The sequence below is a fragment of the Diorhabda sublineata genome, chromosome 2, assembly GCF_026230105.1.
Source record: "Diorhabda sublineata isolate icDioSubl1.1 chromosome 2, icDioSubl1.1, whole genome shotgun sequence".
Taxonomy (NCBI): domain Eukaryota; kingdom Metazoa; phylum Arthropoda; class Insecta; order Coleoptera; family Chrysomelidae; genus Diorhabda; species Diorhabda sublineata.
Window position 1 is genome coordinate 19,792,132 of NC_079475.1, and position 20,000 is coordinate 19,812,131.

At 32.4% G+C, this 20,000-nt stretch overlaps 1 protein-coding gene across 1 annotated transcript; it reads right to left on the bottom strand.

Moving 5' to 3' along the window:
* Positions 1-1,948: 1,948 nt before the first annotated feature.
* On the bottom strand, positions 1,949-19,795 carry LOC130440620 (myb-like protein X). The gene is made up of 4 exons (XM_056773880.1): positions 17,143-19,795; positions 16,661-17,025; positions 6,777-6,877; positions 1,949-2,030 (listed from the first exon to the last, which is right to left on the bottom strand). Exons 1-4 carry the CDS (start codon positions 19,793-19,795, stop codon positions 1,949-1,951), a joined length of 3,201 nt encoding a protein of 1,066 aa, XP_056629858.1.
* Between the last annotated feature and the right edge of the window lie 205 nt (positions 19,796-20,000).

The following is a 20,000-nucleotide window of genomic DNA, read 5'->3' on the forward strand; positions in this document are numbered from 1 at the left end:
GCAGGCCTTGTAATTCAATTTGTAAAAAATTTAGATAGTTGTCTCCTGTGAGACGATTCTCCAAAATGAAAGGGCCAATTAAATAACTGTCAATCATACCACACCACACGTTTACAAAAAACTGATGTTGACAATTGCTTTCGACTGTTGCGTGGGTATTTTCGTCCGACCATACATGATAGTTACGAGTATTATTAATACCATCACGGGTAAATGTAGCTTCATCCGTAAAGAGTATACTCGATACAACACGTTGATTATTATTTATCCACCGTCAACTCCATCCGGTTAGCGTAATACTTTGGTTGTAGGTGCTGTACTCTCTGTACGTGATAAGGATATAAGCCTTGTTTGTGGAGTGTGTTTATCACCCTTTTTTGTGGAATTACCAATTGAGTGGCAATTCTCCGTAAGCTAGTAATTCTTCTACTAGCTCTACTAGATGCAGAATATTTTTTACTTCTACCAAACCTTGTCGAGTAGCGCGTTCAGATGATATGTTAGCACTGGGAAGCTTACCAGTCTCGCACAATTTGTTAAAACTCCAATAAATAAGTTTTTATCAGGATATCTTTGGTGTGGAAAACGTTGACGATATTCCTCAGCAGCAGCTGTAGCATTTCCATAACAGAAACTATAAACAAACACCATATTTGCATATTCTAAATTTGAATAAGTATCTGATATTTTGCAACACTAACAATCACATAAATTCGAAATTAAATATTCAGTTACTGTTCACTGTACACTGACAGTTCATCAAATCGTCAGAATTATCAAATTCCTTTGAGCCTTGAACATGGCATACTTTGATAATTTTAAAATTCAGATATAAGTGTAAAGCTAGAAGAACATTTTTAATTACTCCAAAACAAATGAAAACAAATGAAAATCGGATAAGAACATATGAATTTTTTTACATTATTTTCACGTGTATAATACACTCCTAAAGTTTGGTGCGCTCCTCCCGACTCACCCTGTATAATGATAGAAAAAATAACAATAAATATAGAAAAATTCCAAACATCCAATTATACTACTATGTGAAACTATAGTTTCACATAGTAAACTAAAGAATTTTAATAGTTTTATACCGCACATATAATGACAGAAAAAAATAACAATAACTATAAAATTCCAAATATTCAATTGACTATAATTTCAGTATCTAGCCACAAAAATGATGTCTAACCTAAAAAATTCAAATAGTTTTAATCAGCATATGTAATGACAAAAGATAACAATAAATAAACATTCCAAACAGCTGAAACTATAGTCAATTGGATTGGATATTGACGTGACCGTCGGTAATACGATGCAACGGTATTACAGTACTCAGGGCTGGAACTTCATTACTGGACTGCTAGATGGCGTTGAAGAAGCTTGATTTTGATATTTTTTGACAAATAATAAAAATTTTTTCATAAAAAGTATCCTGTTACTTCTAATACCCCCAAGAATATGCGTACGAAGTTTTGTGATGATCGGTTAAGAGTTATCACGTGAAAGCGTAACAAACAATTACTTTTATAATATTAGTAAGGATGCGTCAGGGAGGAGTGAGCAGAGGAAATTATACGAAAAAACCATCATAATTTCATATAAGCAATCACCTGTATTTTCCGGATAGGATGCCAAAGGCTAATTTAAACATTTTTGTAAGGTACGATAATCTTAGTACATAAAATTTGCAATGGGAAATATGAGTGAAAACTAATAAAATTAGATAAAGTTTTTATTATTTTTGAAAATTTACTACTTTTGTTTGCAATAAGTTACCAGTCATTATGTATTTTGTTTTGTTGTGTTTTGTTATTGTATTGATACAGTGTTTTAAAAAATTTATTTGTATATAGTATACAAAGTGAGACTTCTACATGTTTACAATGCATTGTTTGTTCGTTTTTCTATTAATATATTTTGTTGCATCTTTGGTAGTTTTCTTTGCCTAAAGTTTTAGGCTTTGGCTTCCAATATGGCTGTGTAAATTTACTAAATCAGTCTTGAGTTGGTCGAATATATCCGTAAGGCTGCAAAACAATAAAATATGAAAAAATATCTTATACATGTGAAAACGAGAACAATTGAATTGATTAAAATTAATTTTGACATACAATAAAAATATGAAATATATAATATAAGTGAAATAAAAACCTAATAATTAGGAATAAATTCCTAATAACAAAACAATAATTTCACCTCAAATGAATGTAAACTCAATCTTTATAAAACCAACAAACAAAGTGAGGTGAAGTGAAGTTAATTTATAATTTGGAAAATAAAAATGGGGATATTGATAAGTGTCAAATCTATTATATCTAGTCTAATAAGCGATAAGTTGGCAAGTATATTTAATAATTGTATAGATAACTCAATTTGGCCAGATGCACTAAAACTTGCTGATTAAAATATAAAATGTATTCAAACTGGTAATAAACAAACAATCGAAAACTATACACTGATATTAATATCCAATATTTCCAAAAGTTTCGAAAACATTATTGATTAACAGAATAACGTATTTTATTACAAAAAATAAAATTCTGAGTTCAAAACAATTTGGCTTTATGAAATATAAAGGGACGAAAGACGCGCTCAATTATATCACAAATAAAATATATGAGAATTTAGACAAAAGTACTCCGATAGCGATAACATTCATTGATTTAGCAAAAGCTTTCGGCTTAATAAATAGCTATCTTAATGGTAGAAAGCAAAAGGTCAATATAATAGCGATTTCTAAAACATAGACATAGGAGTTCCACAAGGTACAATATTGGATCCATTACTGTTCATAATATACACAAATGATTTATTGATAAGTATTCCTGAAAATATAGTATCTTATGCGGATGCTACTGCAATTTTTTCAATAGTTAAGGATTGGGAAAATGTAAAATTCAAGATATTGAATAAATATCTTGAAGAAGTAGCAATAGCTTTATTGTAAAAAACTTGTTACAATTTGTAGACAAAAACTTGTAAAAACTAATAAACAACACGTAGCCCAGAAAGGTATATCGGAGATTCGACTCAATAAGGGCATAATAGACTGTTAAGGAGATGGATAAGTTCAGTTCTTTGGAACTGATCTCAGCGCAAAATAGGAGGAACTTAATTTTTTAGATAAGTCGATAATACAAATTTTACAGATTCAGCAGCTTTTATTGTCTTATGATACATTTTTCTGTAGTAGTATCACGTAATTTTTAAAGAAGACACTATCCGAGAATTTCCTAAGGTGAGTTGTTACAATACTAGAACAACTAATGAAGATACAAGTTTTTGTTTTCTTGTCAAACCTTTTTTTTCCTTTCTAGGATAATCAGAAGAAATAGAACATACTAATATGACTAATATATTATCTATCCACTTTGCAGCCCTTACTTCAGCACCTTTTGTTGTTGCTTCCTTTTCTTCACATGAACCACGTCTCTTTTTTGTCATGTCTTTATCAGCTGTAAAAGTAAGACCAGGAAACTTCTTTATTTGAACTGTACATAGACCAAAAATTCCTCGTTTGTACAGATGAACAAATAATTCAGGTGAAGAGAACTAATTGTTAAAAAATATCAGATGATTTTCTTTCGTGGGACAAACTAAATCATATTTTATTAACTTAACAATACCCGGAAAGTTAGGATTGGATTCACGTTTTCTGGCGTGAATGTCAAAATTATGAATCAGAGCAGTAACATCACATAACACATGAATATTATATCCCCTTTTATTTGTTTTTTTGGGGTTGTACTGCCAAGGATGGGAATTTCTCTTGAAGAGGACAATCTGTTCATCCACATATAAAAGTTGTTGCATTGGTATAGCTCTGATATTTCTCAATGAGGATTTCATCAAAAGCTTTATTTTAAAGAGACTATCTAAATCATTTAGATCAGCTTTAAAATTGTCGTTCATAAGTAGAGATTCTTTTTTATCATCTGAAATCGGTCTGGACTAATGATATCACCCTTGTTGCTTGAGCTCAATACATATGCATTCGTGGTAAACTAAAAATGGACATATATAAACATATACCTAGAAATTGCCTTATCTCAGTTATTGTAACAGATAATCTGGATCTGTTTGAATATAGATTTGATTGTTCCACAAGATTATTAAACATATCAGCATCAAAGAGTTCCTCAAAATATGCAATCGGTGTATCAATTTCTCTTTCTTCTATTTTATGTAACCAAATCGGTATGTTCCTCTGGCTATCATCTTCCCCTACTTGTTTCCATTCATATGCTAATTTTACCTTCTTTTGCTGCCTGATTCCTTTTTTTATATTTTCATCTTTATGTTATTCACCACTTCCATTAGAAGATTCACTTTCATTATTAGATTACACTGATTCATCAAATTCTGGATTATAATCAAAGGCTACATTATCAATATCCTCAAGGCAATTGTCATTGATTTCATAAAAAGGAAATAAATTATTTTTTGTCCTTTATTCATCTGTAAAAAATTACCAATAATTTATGAAGAACTCTTGTAATCTGTTGTAACGTATTTGAAACTGGCGGAAAACAGTCATACAACCTTTATAATCTGTTATTTCAAACGTAATACAAACCGAAAAACTCCAATTTCCAATATTTTGTCCTAGAAAACCATTTTAGAGAAATTAGATGGACCAAAAAATAGTGTAACGATTTTATAACACCTATTAAAGTTTTTAAACTATCCATTCAACACACACTCAGACTTGTTACTTACATATTGAGTTTTAAAGCTCATTTTCTTGGCTATAGTATCCAGATATTCCAATAGGTGTCACTGCAAGTAAGGTGAGATTACAGTAACCACATGAAAGTGGCCGTCATGTTTAATCCAAACTCGGCCGATTCAGCATTTGTTCTTCTCATAATAACGCTTTTCAAATCGTAATTTATATTCTCAAATACTCAATCAAAAAATTTTCAAGGGCTCAATAGTATTTTCAACAAAATTATGAAAATAATTTATTTTGTGTCGTAGTTCAGGATAAACTTGGCGGCCACCATGTGACCACACTCTTTCTCAGGCCACTGTAGGCGAGATCGTATCTTGACATTAATACAATTTTTTAAAAAAAATATGATATAGTGGTATAAAAGAATTAAACTGTTTTACTAGATTCACTATTTACGCTCTGGACCCCGATTTTCAGTGGTTTAGTTATTAGCATTAAAACCACATACCTAGTATAAAATAAGAGGAAGGAAAACGTGGAATCCACGAAAATTGTAATTTATTGAGATAACGAAATTATTTTTGACCAAATATGTCACAAATAATTCTACTTATTTAAATTTGAGGTGATTTTTTTGAGATTAGCGATTAGCCAGTGGTCACTGGGCGCCAGATCTGGACTATACGGAAGATGAGAAAGCAATTCAAAGGGTAATTCGTTCAATTTAACCATCGTTGCCACCGATTTGTGAATCAATGCATTGCCTTGGTGAAACCGTGGTTTTTTCTTGGTTTTTGCATAAAAGCTATCCAAATTCAAATAGTATTCACCATTGATTGTCTCTCTCTTTTGGAGATAGTCGATGAAAAATATTCCATGCGAATCTCAAAATACTGAAGCCATAACCTTCTCAGCTGATTGTTGTGCCTTTCAACGCATTAGACGTGGTTCACCGGCTGCGGTCCACCCAGATAATGATCGTTTCGATTCCGGAGTGAAGTGATGGATACATTGTCACATATCGATGCAAAAAATTCCGATTTATTACGTGTAAACATGGCCAGACACTGCTCTGATTCATCAACACGTTGTTTTCGATCACTTTGAAAAATGCTTTCTCATAGTCAAATGTTCATGCATAATCTCAAACACACTGCCTTATGGTACCTCCAGTTTACGATTAGATATAACCATTTTGTTGATTTTTTTGATGTTTTCTGGAGTAACCCCCTCAAATTCACCAAACCAATAAAAAATGATTCTTTTCGATCATAGTCCGGTTAACAGTAAACTATTTTTTTTATCAAGAAGCAATGATAACATATAACAATAACAAAAGTAACTTTACTTAAATGGCTGTCACTTTTTTCTAACTTTGACATGAATTTTATACATAGTTTTTGAACGCTGGTACTTCATAAACGTCATATGGATTTGACCATGGCAGCGCCATCTGTGTGTCAGTCCCATGACTTATTGAGTATTGTAATAAATTATAATCAACGCTTGTGATTCGTGTTCTCGTTTATCATATACTTTGAAATGTTCTTTGGTATTTATATCGTCTAGTCTAAAAAATCTATTTTGGACAAATTCCTCGGACTCACTAAAATTTGAACATTTTATAATGTCTATTAGATAGTAGCGGTTTCAAGGCCGACATAAAAATGTGATTTCATAACAGATCCTTTCACCTCAATTGATTAAAAAAATTGGATACTTAAAAATTAATGAGCAAATAATAAAGACGAATTATTTTTTCTTTATTCATCAAGATATGTGGCTCTTTCAAAGCTATTTGAAACATTTTTTTAATATTCCAAAAGAAAAAAAAATCACTACCTTGCTGGTATTGTCTGAAGAAATAATTTTATTATTAAAAGTATTTTCGAAATAATTGTTAACGTCTCATTCATGTTGGATAAAGATTCTCCATTGATATTTCTATGTTTTTTCGATACTGTATAAATAACCGAATGTAATAAATTTTTATGTAGAAGTTGAGTAAGACACTAAACCGAAAATGCCCTTTGCTTTTGTGATTGGTAGTTTTTATCCTTATAACTGTTGCTAGAAGTAATATATAAATATTTCATACCTTCTCTGATATGAGTCTGTTTTTTCTTGTATATCAGTGTCGGTAAAAGTTGCAGTACTTTTGGTTTCTGTGTTTACTTGGATTCCTATAGATTTTACATCCTGGAACAAAAAAATATTGTAAACGCAATTGATAGGGATAGTTCCAATCCAAATACTTTGGAAGTACAAGGTGGCGCAAAAAGAACGCATGAATTTTAAACCAGTACAATTTGCTTTATTTTGATTACAGAAAAAATGGACTCACATGAATAAAATGTTTACATTATTCAATTTATGAGTTTGATCATTGGAATATCAATATGCACTGTTTGTAGTGAACGAATTACTTCCGACATATGGTGTCCTTCCGCGTCGATACACATCAAAAGTCTTTCTTCGAAATTTTCCATTACTTTTGACAATCATCGGTCAGGATGCGCTGCAGCGAACGTCAAGACAAGTTCAGAGCTGGAGCGTACCGTCTAGTTAAGCGGCGACGACTTTGAGGAACTGACGCCCTAACTCTGTCGACATTTTGTAAAGTTTGCGCCGTACGAGGACGACTAGACGACTTCTGCTTCATAACTGATTCAGTTGTGCGAAAAGAGGTAACCCAACCGAAGTATTGTGTTGCGATCTGTGCGGAAAAGCCGTTGAACAGTAATAACAGATTCATTACTTTTGAAGAAAAAAACCAGCCCCCGCCCCTCCGCTCCGCTCCTCTCACTCCCACTACTCAACTCAAATTCATTCTTTTTGCGACACCCTTTATATAATGATGAAAACAAAACTTTTACCTATAAATAATTAAAATAATATAAATATCACTGCCAATAATATAATTTTCTCACTTTTAAATCTATATTTAAATTTTGAAGAATTATGTTTTCACATGTTTTATATACCAGTAATTTTTATCTGTCACTCAAAACTGAGAAGTTTCCGGCATAACAAAGACATAACACATTTTTTCACAATCAATTTTTTTTTACATAGTTTAATCCTTCCAAATAATAGTTGCCGTCTTTATCCTCAAAATAGGCGTTTACGTAAGGGGTATGAGGGTTGCTACTTAAATTAGACAAGTAAAAAAGAATATTTACAAATGGATATGGCTTTATTGTTTCTCAAAATATTCACCATTAAGATCAATATACTTTTGCATGCGCTTGTACCAATTATCAAAGCATTTTTCCATTTTGATTGAGGTACCTCCAAAACTCATCAACCGGTTCTTCAGGTGTATAAAAACGTTGACCTCGCAATTTATTTTTAATCTGCGGAAATAAGAAATAAGTATTGGGTGTCAAACATGGACTGTACGGCGAATGACCTATCAATCCGTTGTTTTGATTGTTCAAAAACATTTTTGTTTGACTTGATGTGTGAGATCTCGCTTTGTCGTGATAGAGAACGATTCGTTTTCTGCGATTGGTTTTCCCGATTTTTTTCAACACTTCTGGCAAACAACCGCTTGTGTTCCAATCATAATTGACCGATCTACGTTGCTCTTATGGAAAGATGGCGACATGTCCAGTTATTCCGAAAAAACATTTACTTCGAAGAGCTTCTTGCGGGAACAACTTTTGTTGGACTTACCCAAGTATGACTTAATCTCATGGTAAGTTACAAGACGATCTTGCAATAGTAGTTTACGCACAGCATTGATGTTTTCTGGCACAACAGCAGATTTTGGATGACCTTCACGACATTCATCCTGTAGCGAAGTGCTAACAAAATTGAAATCGGAAAACGAGCGAAATATGGTGCCTCGAGATGGTGCTTCATCACCAAAAGTTGAAGCGAGTTGATCGGCACACTGCCATTAGTTTAATCCAAATCGAAAGTCATAGAAAATCATCGTACGATAATGTTCGTAATTTGATTCCGTTTTCTGATCAAGATGAATCAAGTATCTATAAACAACTCAAATAGCACTCGTATCACAACACTAGCTAGTTGCCACAGTTTTTGGAGGTCTCGAACACTCGAATGTCAGACAAGTTGATACGGACACGTTTGAATTTCAGTTGCCCAAAGTGCTGAGATCTTCAGGTTAAAGTAGAAAATTTTTTAGCCAACGCTGGTATAAATTTAACTTTTTACTGTAAATATTGAAAGAAAAATTTTGCATATTCCGTTGTTTTCATTAAACAATCCAAAATAGAAACAATCAATTCCTGTCGAATTAGACAATTCAGATTTATTAAAAACATCCAAAGCTTAATAATATAATATTTAATCTCCTAACGATAAAAAAGACTCTAAACTCGTCCTGTTACAGGGATAGTCTTCCTATCGCATAAAGAAATAAAAAAGATGGTCACGATATTTTAATATACATTTAGTGCTCATTAAAATATAGTTTTAATGAAATGATTCAGTTGTTCTGGAATTTGGATTTGGTGAATGTTGAATAACATCCCGATGTCCCAACAGTTTCATGATTTGTCAGAATGAAATTTTCATTACAAGAGGCGCAATAAATTTCTTCTTCCAATTTTAAACCAAAAGTTGAAGTTAATTGATAAAAAGGTCGACTACCGTCACGCTTTCTGGATGTAAGTAATTCAATATCTCTCGAGTCTGGTAGCCAAGGATGTAATTTTGTTTTTCCGGAAACTATTAACATTTTGTTGTAGAAAAAAATTATTTAAACAGAAACTAAGATATATCGATCTCCTAAATTCTCATATTATTTTATCACTTATCAAGATAGTCATATACTATCTACAACAGGATTCTTCAGTGCTTGAGGGCTTGAAAAACGGTTTGGAGGACCACATTTAAAATACTTCATATGCAACTTTATCTATGAGTTCCAATTGGCATATAATACAAAAACTCGTTATTGTACTTTGATATCTGTTTCGAAGCATTAAGTCCCATACAATTCTTAAGTTTTGTAAGTATAGGCATCGTTTTATTGCAGCAACTCTTCTGAAGTCACTGAGAAGATTATTTAATTTTTCTGCACATGTAAGTTTCAAACTTTTTCAAAATTCTCAATTCCTTTAATATGCCTTTTACAATTAAAAAAAAATAATTTCGATACAAACGTTCTACAATAAGTGAGGTTAAGAAAATAAAGTAAACTGCTCTGTTGTATCCCTCGGTGGTAGTCAAGCATTTAACGAGATCTGGCACTGCAATACAAAATCAGAAACAAATTTCCTCCACATTATTTCTCGCTCCTCAAATCCAATCTAACCAAAAGAATTTTCCAAACAAACTTTTACAGTTGAATCAAGGACACAATACTCTAAACTGTAACATTCTCTGACGACAGAACCATCCTTTCTACTCATCAAAACTCACAAATACTAATTTATCGCACATACGCTATTATTATCCGAAGAGTTTGATCACTAATCAAGAGATATTTAAGCTTTGGAAATAGTCGGTAATCGCTGGAGGTAAAATATGGAGACAATAGTGGATGCTCGAATAATTAGAAGCCTGTCTGAACTATTGCGGATGTTGTAATAATGCAACTATGATTACCTCACGTAATTTTGAAACTTAATTGACATAATTAGCACCTGTAATCGAGACTCTCACTTGTACGTGACCTACTTTTACACCTTGAACATCCCAAAATAAATTAATCTTCAGTTTCGCCATAATTATAGTATATACCACTGGATATGAAAGATCACTATCTTCAGCCTGAAGATAGATTTGAGCTCGAGCAAACCATTCTCAGCATTCAAAACAAGACTTCCTGCGACAACGATGGGTCATCAACAAAGTTATTTTCAAATTTTCCAGAAGTGATAATTAACGTTTTATGTTCTCTAATCAACGAATCCTTAGAAAAGGGGCCTTCGTTTAGCTATCTAAAAACAGCTATAATTGTTTCCCTCCTCAAGGGTGGTGAGAAAAATAACACTAGTAACTATCGTCCTATTACATTATTACCAATCTTATCTAACATTAATTGAATGACTAATGAAAAACCATCTATTACCTTTTTTTTTCAAACATAATAGCTCAACAATTTGGTTTCATACCTACTAAATGTAATAATGACACTGTTTTCCGTTCTCAATGGAATATATACCTCACTTAACAATAAATTTTATACGGCTTCAGTTTTTTGTGATTCCGCTAAGGCCTTCGATTGTGCTGATCATGAAATTCTAATTAAACTAAAAAATTATGGCATCATTATACCACTCAAGCTAATTATTCATATAGAAACAAGGAGTCTAATTGAATCTCTTATATGATTTCTTGCTATAAGAAATTACAAGTATAAAACAAAAAGAGCTAAAGCTATTTACAAAGTTTCCAAATTTTGTGCCGTACAGTTTTATTACCTTCAGTTTTTCTATATCAATGTAACCACGTCCCAATTTGAAGCCCAACTGTAGTGCTATATAGTCTTTTTTACGACTGTGCACTTTGCTCACAAGCCGAACAATGTATCGATTATAGTCCAGAAATTACTTGTTGTAATACGCTGCTAAATACTATTGGTGAAAAAATTTGGCTCTTTCATTTACAAAAAAGATACCATCATGCGTGATTTACGTGAATTTTATAACTGCTGCACAACCCTTTGTAGCATTAGGATGTTATGTGGGGCTGGAAGTTCAGACACTATTTGTGTAAATATATACAAACTCAGAAGTTTCCTCACTTTTCATTTTAATAATAGCGGAAGGCGGGAAAGACGAGAAACCGAAGTTGCATTGACTGACGTAAGCTGGAAGACTTTGATTCTACCCCTGCACTCACGCTGTGACTCCGTCGGCAGTCGCAAATCAGATCTGCTTATCGTCCCTCTAGATAACACTACTTGCCCAACTAGACTTCCAACGAGCCCATTCACGTAACGATATTGGATCCAACTTTGACCACAAGGCGGTATACAAATCGGAACGTGAATGCTCTGTTCAATATTTGTTAATCTTGTATCCAAACTGTTGTATAATGTACCCATTATAAGTCTACATGGTTCGGCCTTAATAATACCCATTAATCAAGGTAGTGATTAATGAATCCACTAATCACTGCTGTCAGATGCTTTCTTGTTTAAGCTATATTGTATTGCTTTGCTACTAAAAATCGGCTTTTATAATTTTACAATATAAAATACTACAAACATTTTTTATTTAGTTTTGTAAATATTGAATGAAATTTTTCTAGAACAGATTCGAATCCTGGATCTGTAGCTTGAATGCACGGAGCATTAAAACTAATCTATCAGTTATATTGGATGTGTTTGTCCTATATCAGTTTTTTAACATACCATGGCTTTTGAAACAATATAAATTTAACTCAAGACTGTCAACATTATTGTTTGTTTAGACATGGAACCGAGTGTAGCGAGGTGAATTCATTTCACGGGTGCTAAATTAACTCACTCTGTGGCCGCTAGGTCGGCGTTGTAATGAAGAGATGGTATCAAATTGTGTTAACCTAATAATAATTGTTATTATTATTTCTAGGTAAAGAATTTTTATAAATAAAAGTAGTTAATATGTAAGGTAATTATATAAAAGTAGTGAAATATGTACAAATAATAATAGTTGTAAATCTCTGCCTTACCCCACGATCTTACAAGTAACCGTACCCTACCACGTCCATTCTCTAGCATCTCTAGATAGCAGCGCCGCGCCATGGCTATTTCAAACAATTAGAATTCGCACAACAAGTCAACCAAAACGCCATATAAAAATTGGGCTTGGTTTCCAAACTTTATGTAAGATCATGGCTTATATTTCTCAGTGTTTTAATATTTTATTCAAAATTATGTTAAAAAAATAATTAAAAATGGATATAGAAACTGAAAGTGACCACCAGAAATAGATAAAGCTGCTGAATTTACCACATTAAATTTATTGCCGGAAAAGTCAAGGAAAGTATATAATATGGCATATGAATTTTGAACTGGCCAAAATGATTAATATTAACTATAAATAAATATCACCGTCTCGTAACATTATAAACCAATTTTTGTGAAAATAATACTTACATTTTGGTGTTGATTATTATGGAGATATTATACGATTATTATAATTTTCGATAAGTATGTACTATGTTTAAATGAACAATAAAATAATGTCTGAAATATTTGTTAGAATAAAATAATAGTGTTTCTGATATTGTAATAAAATTTTCCAATAAAAATATTTCGTAATCGTCGATAAATTATAGTATTCTACTTGCGTATAATGAGTTATTATTCACTCGGTGATTCATGCCACTCACTAGTGTACGTGGCAGTGAAATTCACCCTGTGAATAATAACCTTCAATATACACTCAAGGATAATATACTATTAATATGCTGATTCAAAGATTTTTTTCTACATAAAATCACATCTTTCAATATTCTATATATAATTATTTTTTTAATCTACTGCAATCCATTACAGTTTGAATAAATATATATATTGAGAAAGAAAATATTGTATTTTTGAAATATTTGAAATTATGAAGGATCTCAAGAGAAGCGAATTTGATGTAAAAAATTTATTAAGAACAATTTTTTCCAGCAGATATGAAGCTATATAGATGCTTTAAGGATATAATGTAGATAAGTTGGAGAAACCATCAAATTCCGATGATTTTCTTTTGGGAGTTTGTGACATCGTTAACTAGTTGTGATCTGAAAATAAGAATATCGAATAAGATTATCTACATCTTTGCCTGAATTTCAACAATGAAATATTTCATTTGAAACATGATTATAATCAATTTCTCATTTTGAAATATGAATTAGAAAGTATTTGTTTTTATTACATATATATACCCACCTATCAACTGAAATAATCAACTATGTTTTTAAATGACGAGGAACAATTGAAACAAATTATTTAAGAAGTAATAGTTTAATAATATTTTAATTTTTTTCTTCTGTTTTTATTACATTTTCTAATAATATTCGGAAAGTAGAATATAATGAAAAAAATAAGAACAGTTCTGTGTAAATTATATCATAACGAAATAATTAAACTAAATAACATATATTTATAACAAAATATTCAAACAAAAACATAACTGATGGCTTAAACTAAACAAATATGCTATAATCGAAGTGATTTTGTCACTATTTTTTTCGACAATATCATCTCGGTCATAAAATACAACAGGGAAATATAGAAGCTATACCTAATAAAAAATTAATAAATAATATAAAACTAAATTTGGAAAATTATATCACAAATTTAAGCAAAATAAAGGAACCAACATTTTTTGTGCCAGTCTATAGATGAAACGAAAGCTTTAGTTGCGTCCTATATTTTTAAATAGCTTGAAAATTCAACAAAACAATTCAGAAAAGAATATTTTCGACGTAATAATAATTTTTGAATAGCAAAACATTGTTAAGCTTAAAAACTACAACAGAAGGAGGTAATGATGAAAATAACAATAAAAACAAGCAGGGATAACATAAGAAGAAGTAAAATCAGCAAATTAATGTGATGTAGAACTACAATAAATTAAATTTTTGGCAAGAATTGGAATGGCTCGAATGACGGAAGGACGAAGACGAACGGAATATAAACAAAACGAAAAATATGATAGTAGATGTAATAAGTGGACCAAAGAGTATCATAAGCGATGGATAAAACGGTAAGGACACAAAGAAATTAAAAGATACCTGTTAAGTAGTACGAAAACTATAGAATAAATGGAAACTATAGCTGTACTATAGTGGGAATGAGCAGCAACGGAAGTTGTAATACGACGAACGGAATAGTAATCACATCAAGATATGAATATTAAGGAAAAAACGTGTTCATCCCAATAGTGACTTTTGGAAAGCAAAAAATTATTACTTCCAGAAACTATAAAAGAAAGATAATAATTTAGAAAGGAACGAAAAGAACGAATCAATATAAGAAGAAGTAAATAGTACACTGTTCAATTACCACTACACCAACACTCACAAGTGGTGTAAACAGTGTATTCAGTATGAATATTCCAGAAATTCCAACTTATAAGAAGAACTAGAAGCAACAGATTAATAAGAGGTAGAATTAAACGGAAAAGTATGAAGTACTTGTAGTAAAGAACAGACGAAGTTGTGGAAAGATGAATGGGAGGATGAGGACATAAAAGAAATGAAAGGAACATTGAAGAATGAATGAAAAGTATCACGACGGAATAATGAGGAGGATTGAATAGTAAAAAAATTGAGAAATACATGTCAAGGAGTAGGATAAACAGAAAACTGCAGAATAAATTAAAATTATAGTTAAAGATGAAAGCGTTGAATCGAGAAGCAGGTGAACTTGTGAAACGATGACTATAAGGGAAAGGGAAAAGTCTTAGGCTTACTAATGGCAAATGTAGATTAAATGAAAAATATCGTTAGAGATGGAAGCGTTGTATTGAACAATAGTTGTGAAACAACGAATAAAATTATGAGAAAGTAATTTAGGGATACTTGGCAAACTTATGTAATGAATCAAAATTATGGTAAAAGTTGAAAGCGTTGAATTGTGGAGCAGGCGCAGTTGTTAAATGTTAAATATAGTGTGAGGGTACAAAAGAATTGGAGGATACTTGGTAAGGAGTAGGAAAAACAGTCCACTATAGATTACATTCAAATTAAGTTTAAATGTGAAAGCTTTGACTTGTGGAGCGGTCAAAGTTATAAAACAACGATTAAAAATATGGGAACACACAGGAATTGGGATATTTGGGAGTGAGCAAAAAGGGAAGAGATATTGGCATTGAAGAGGGTAAGTTGTTAAAGAACGAACAAGAGAATAACCACATCATGAATTGATTATTAAATATGTTTACTAAAAAGCATAAGCTACTGATTCTGTAGTACGAGTTTAATGGAAAGCATCAAAAACGTTATAAAATATGACATTAGTGACATAAAGTGCATAAGACAAAAGGACAAAGTAATATTCTACAGAATCTCGGTTCAATCACTACAGTAATGTTAAAGGATTATTTATAAAAAAGAAATGGTATGAATACGAACTTACTGAGCATAGATTGAAAAAATAATCTATGTACAGTTCATTCATAGTTAATGTATCACTTTTAGAGTCAGCTCATGTCGAAACTATACCCTCACATTCTCTTTTTTTGTTTTTTTATAAATTTAAAGCGAACGCTCTGGAGTTGTAATTAGTGTATCTTCCTGAAGTGACAAAAAATAATTATATGAATAAATCAAATAATAGACGACGCTCAGTTTCAATAGGAATCATCTTAAAATACCTTTGAGTAAGCGGTATAACTTGGTAGACTCGACAGTACCAATTATCATCTTAATATGGTGATGATAGATGGCTACAACTGGAGAAAAAGATAGGGCGACTTGAATGATGATGGAATTATTCATTTTTTGGTATTATGGCTCGTGAGTATTATGTGAAATGCCTAATTAGTCATATAATATGAAGAAAATGGAATTAAACAAACTTCAAACTAATAGCAAACTGTTGAAAACGAACCGAAAAAAAACTGAAATAGTCATATGGAAGTGGTCTTAAAACATGAGCGACAAATGTCTAAGTAAAATAGAAATTCTTTGGTTTTGATCTATCTAGAATAGCTATGAATGATATATAAATTTTTCTGTACAAAATCATAGTGAATATAAAGCAGTATTAAAAATAGCAACGAGACTCTAATCAATCAAAAGATTAGCTCAATGGACTTTTCACAAAGATAGATTTTTGAGTGATTCTAGTAGTATTTGTTATAGCTGGAAAGAAAACACCATTAAGTTAACAAACTTTTGCAACAAAATCTTTCTTATAATAGTTGTTTTATAATATGTATAAGAAGCTATATTAATAATAAAAGCGAATGTTTGAAATAATTAAAAAATTGGAGCTATTGTTTGGAAAAGGGAAAAGGTAATTTAGTAACTGAATATAAATGGTCGTATATTTCTTACAACACTTCTTCTCCTTCCTACCTCCTTACTAAAAATTCTCGCATTAGAAGACAAAGGGTCATCTTGTTGAGTTATAACATCAAGACTCTTGTAATCTGGAATTTGTGGCTCTGGAATTTCAACGTTGGCTGAGAATGTTTCTGAATAGGTATCTGGTATATATTTATTTAATTGTTCGTATGAATTAACTACCCCTTCGCCGTCTTCTGTGCTTCTTTTGGATCGATGAGCTTTACCTTTGTGTTCGGAAGCACTGTAATCAATGTCGAAAGGTACCGTTACAGGTTTATCTAATTTATACAATTCTTGTAAATTACCAATACGCCAAACTCCGGAGTATAAAGGATGTACCACTGTTTTTTCTGTCGATTCAAAGTTATCTTTGTCTGTGAATTGTTTTTTTGGTTCAGTTTTTTCATAATCTTTTTGTGATTCTTTAGAAAATTTCTTTTTATTGTCCACCGTTAACTTTTTAGTAAAATCTTCTTTAGCTTTTCTATAACTATCATGTATATCAAATTTGTTCAACCCCTCGACGTTTTGATTGGTTTTAATTTGCGTTTTATCTTTATACTTCTCAATAGTTGTTGAGGAATCTTTCTTTTCGTCTTCCGGAGTTTTAAAATTTTCATTTTCCTGATTTTTAAATTTATTTTCGCTGGAGTTGTCTGAAAATGCTTTAAAAAAATCTGCATACTCTGTTCCTTCGCCTAATTTAGGAAATACCGTACCAAATTCTTGATTATGTTGACGTTCCAGATCTCGTATTTTCGTCAATTCTTCCTCTTCATCTTTGATAATTTTTACTTCGTCCTCTAAATCATCGTTTTCCTCCTTAGCTTCTCCAATCTCTTTATTTCCATTATTGGACTCTGCAGTTGTGTATTTATATTCTTCATTATCCTTATGGGATTCTCCATTTTCGTCGTAAAAATCATTTTCTCCATTTTCGGAGGCTCCTACTGATTGCTCTGCTCTTGCTTCGCCTTCAGATACAATTTTTTCTCTGATTTTCTCATAATCCGGAGACTTTATATCACCAAAATGTGTGCTTATAAAACTATCTATATCTTTAAAATCGTATTGTTGATCTCTTGTTTGTTCATATGAATCTGATTCTTCATTATTCGATTCCTCATTCTCTGCCTCGTTCCTAGATTCTTCGTTTTCGGGCTTAATCTTAGATGTATCCTTTTCTTCATTTTCACTAAGCTCCTCAGTTTCTTTATCTTTGATAGATTCTTCGCTCTCCTTATCTCGTTTGGATTCTTCTTGGTATTCTTCGTTTTTAATTTCACCATCTTCGTCTTCTGTAGATTCCTTTCGTACTTCTCCATTTATAGTCTCTTTATCTGATTCAGTTTCTTCATTATTCTCTGCTCCAGCAGATTCCTCGTATTCATTCTCTCCATCTTTTTGTTCTTCAGCTTGGTCTTCACCGATATTTTCTACTTCAAGATTTTCTTTCGCATTATTGTCGATTATGTGGAACCTCTTTTCGTCTTCGTTACCTTTGCTACTTTCAGTTTTCAATACGTTCAATGATTGCTTCTTCTCATGAGACAAATCGTCAAAAAGTATTTGTTCGTTTTTCTTGTTTTCTTTCTTCGGAGATTCTGGAAAATTTATGTTACCGTCAATTCCCTGATTATTTATTTCTATTGTGAGATCTGGGTGAGGCCTTTCGTAGAAAGCTAGTGGGTTATCTTGTTGAACATAGTTAATAATTACTGGGGTGTCGGGAGGAATATTTTGCAGAGGATTTGGGGGCGAATTCTGAATGTTATCGTCTTTAAATATATATGGAAAAATTGAATGAGTATCTGGATTATTTTGTATATTGACTATGTGTGCTTGATTAACTTGCTGTTGTTTTTCAGCAGCGTCATTTTTAAATTTATCTTCATAGAATTTAAGTAACTCGGCGTTAACAGCTTTGGAGGTAAGATAAGATTGCTCTGGTAATTGTTCATCTGGTTTTGGAGAATTGTTGATATTTTTTGTATCGAAATAATTTAACAACTGTTCATTAACGATACGGGATGTTAAATAGGAAGGCGCGGCATGGTAGTCTTCATTCTGTGGAGGTGCTTGAATATAACTGACAGCAGTTGAAGGTGCTGCCTGAGGTTCTTTAGTATAAAATCTTATATTATGAATGAAATTCAAACTACGTACAGAATTCTCTTTAGGAAGAGGAAGTTCTTCGTATTTCGATAATTCTTTTGGTATTTCGTTTGGTTTATTAGAGTTGACAAGCGTTCTTGACGATTCTTGGGGCACTACATATTTGTAACCATGTTCAACAGTCCACGGTGCATTTCTCCAGTAATTTTGAAAATCTTCTTTGAATCTGATCTTACCTGCGTCCCCATTTGAATTTATATCCCTTTTAGATTCTGTTAATTTTTCTAGATTAGTATAATCAGGAATGGTTATATGGAATCGTTTCGGCCTATCTTCATAATCTTCAGCTTGTTCTTCGTAATCCTCAACCGGTTCTCTTTCGCGCTCACTTTCATCTTCTCGATCGTGTTTTCTTTCTGGTTGTCGTTCTCGTTCAAGTTTTGCAGGTATTGGTGGTCCCGTAGGCGCTGGTTGTACAGGAGCAGCAGCCGGTACTGGTGCTGCTGTTTGAACTAGGGCACCTGGTGGAGATAGAACAATTACGGGTTCATTTGGAGGTGGTGACTTACTTCTATCCCAATTTAAATTAATACTGAACTGCCTGCGTACACTATCAGTTAGCAAATTAGGAGCTGCAATTGCTGCTGGCGCAGGGGCTGGGGCAGGAGCTGGTGCTGGTGCAGGAGCTGGCCCAGGAGCTGGTGCTGGTCGAGGAGCTGGTGCTGGGCGAGGAGCTGGTGCTGGTCGAGGAGCTGGTGCTGGTCCAGGAGCTGGTGCTGGTCCAGGAGCTGGTGCAGGAGCCGGAGCTGGTGCAGGAGCCGGAGCTGGTGCAGGAGCTGGAACTGGTGCTACTGCAATAGTCCCAGGGATATTTATCACTATTCTGGGTCGTTTAAACACATCGTATCCAAATAAGTCACCGACATTCGTTAAAAATGATTGTATAGTCCTTGGATTTCTAGGGGATGGATTTTGAGCACACACTACCACTATAACTAACAAAACTCCAGCTGCATTATTTAGTAACATTGTGCATTTCTATTTTTGGTTTCGATGTTGTTATCACAAGTGCACAAACAACACTGACGGTTTATTCTAAAATGATTTCTCTTGTTTCAATCGATTTATTTGTCAGAGAAAGGAGAATTTTTTTATGATTGACATTATTATAGGAACAATATTGCGTTTTTCGCGAAAGTAGTGTTTTTACGTAATAATATTATTTGATTGACTG

What these genes read in the sequence shown, in the direction of transcription:
- LOC130440620 (XM_056773880.1), bottom strand. Translation starts at nt 19,795, where the DNA reads ATGTTACTAAATAATGCAGCTGGAGTTTTGTTAGTTATAGTGGTAGTG. An exon ending in CGAGAATTTTTAGTAAGGAG is followed by an intron (nt 6,878 to 16,660) that starts GTAGGAAGGAGA and finishes TTTTTGTTCCAG; the next exon opens with GATGTAAAATCTATAGGAAT. An exon ending in ACAGACTCATATCAGAGAAG is followed by an intron (nt 2,031 to 6,776) that starts GTATGAAATATT and finishes ATTGTTTTGCAG; the next exon opens with CCTTACGGATATATTCGACC.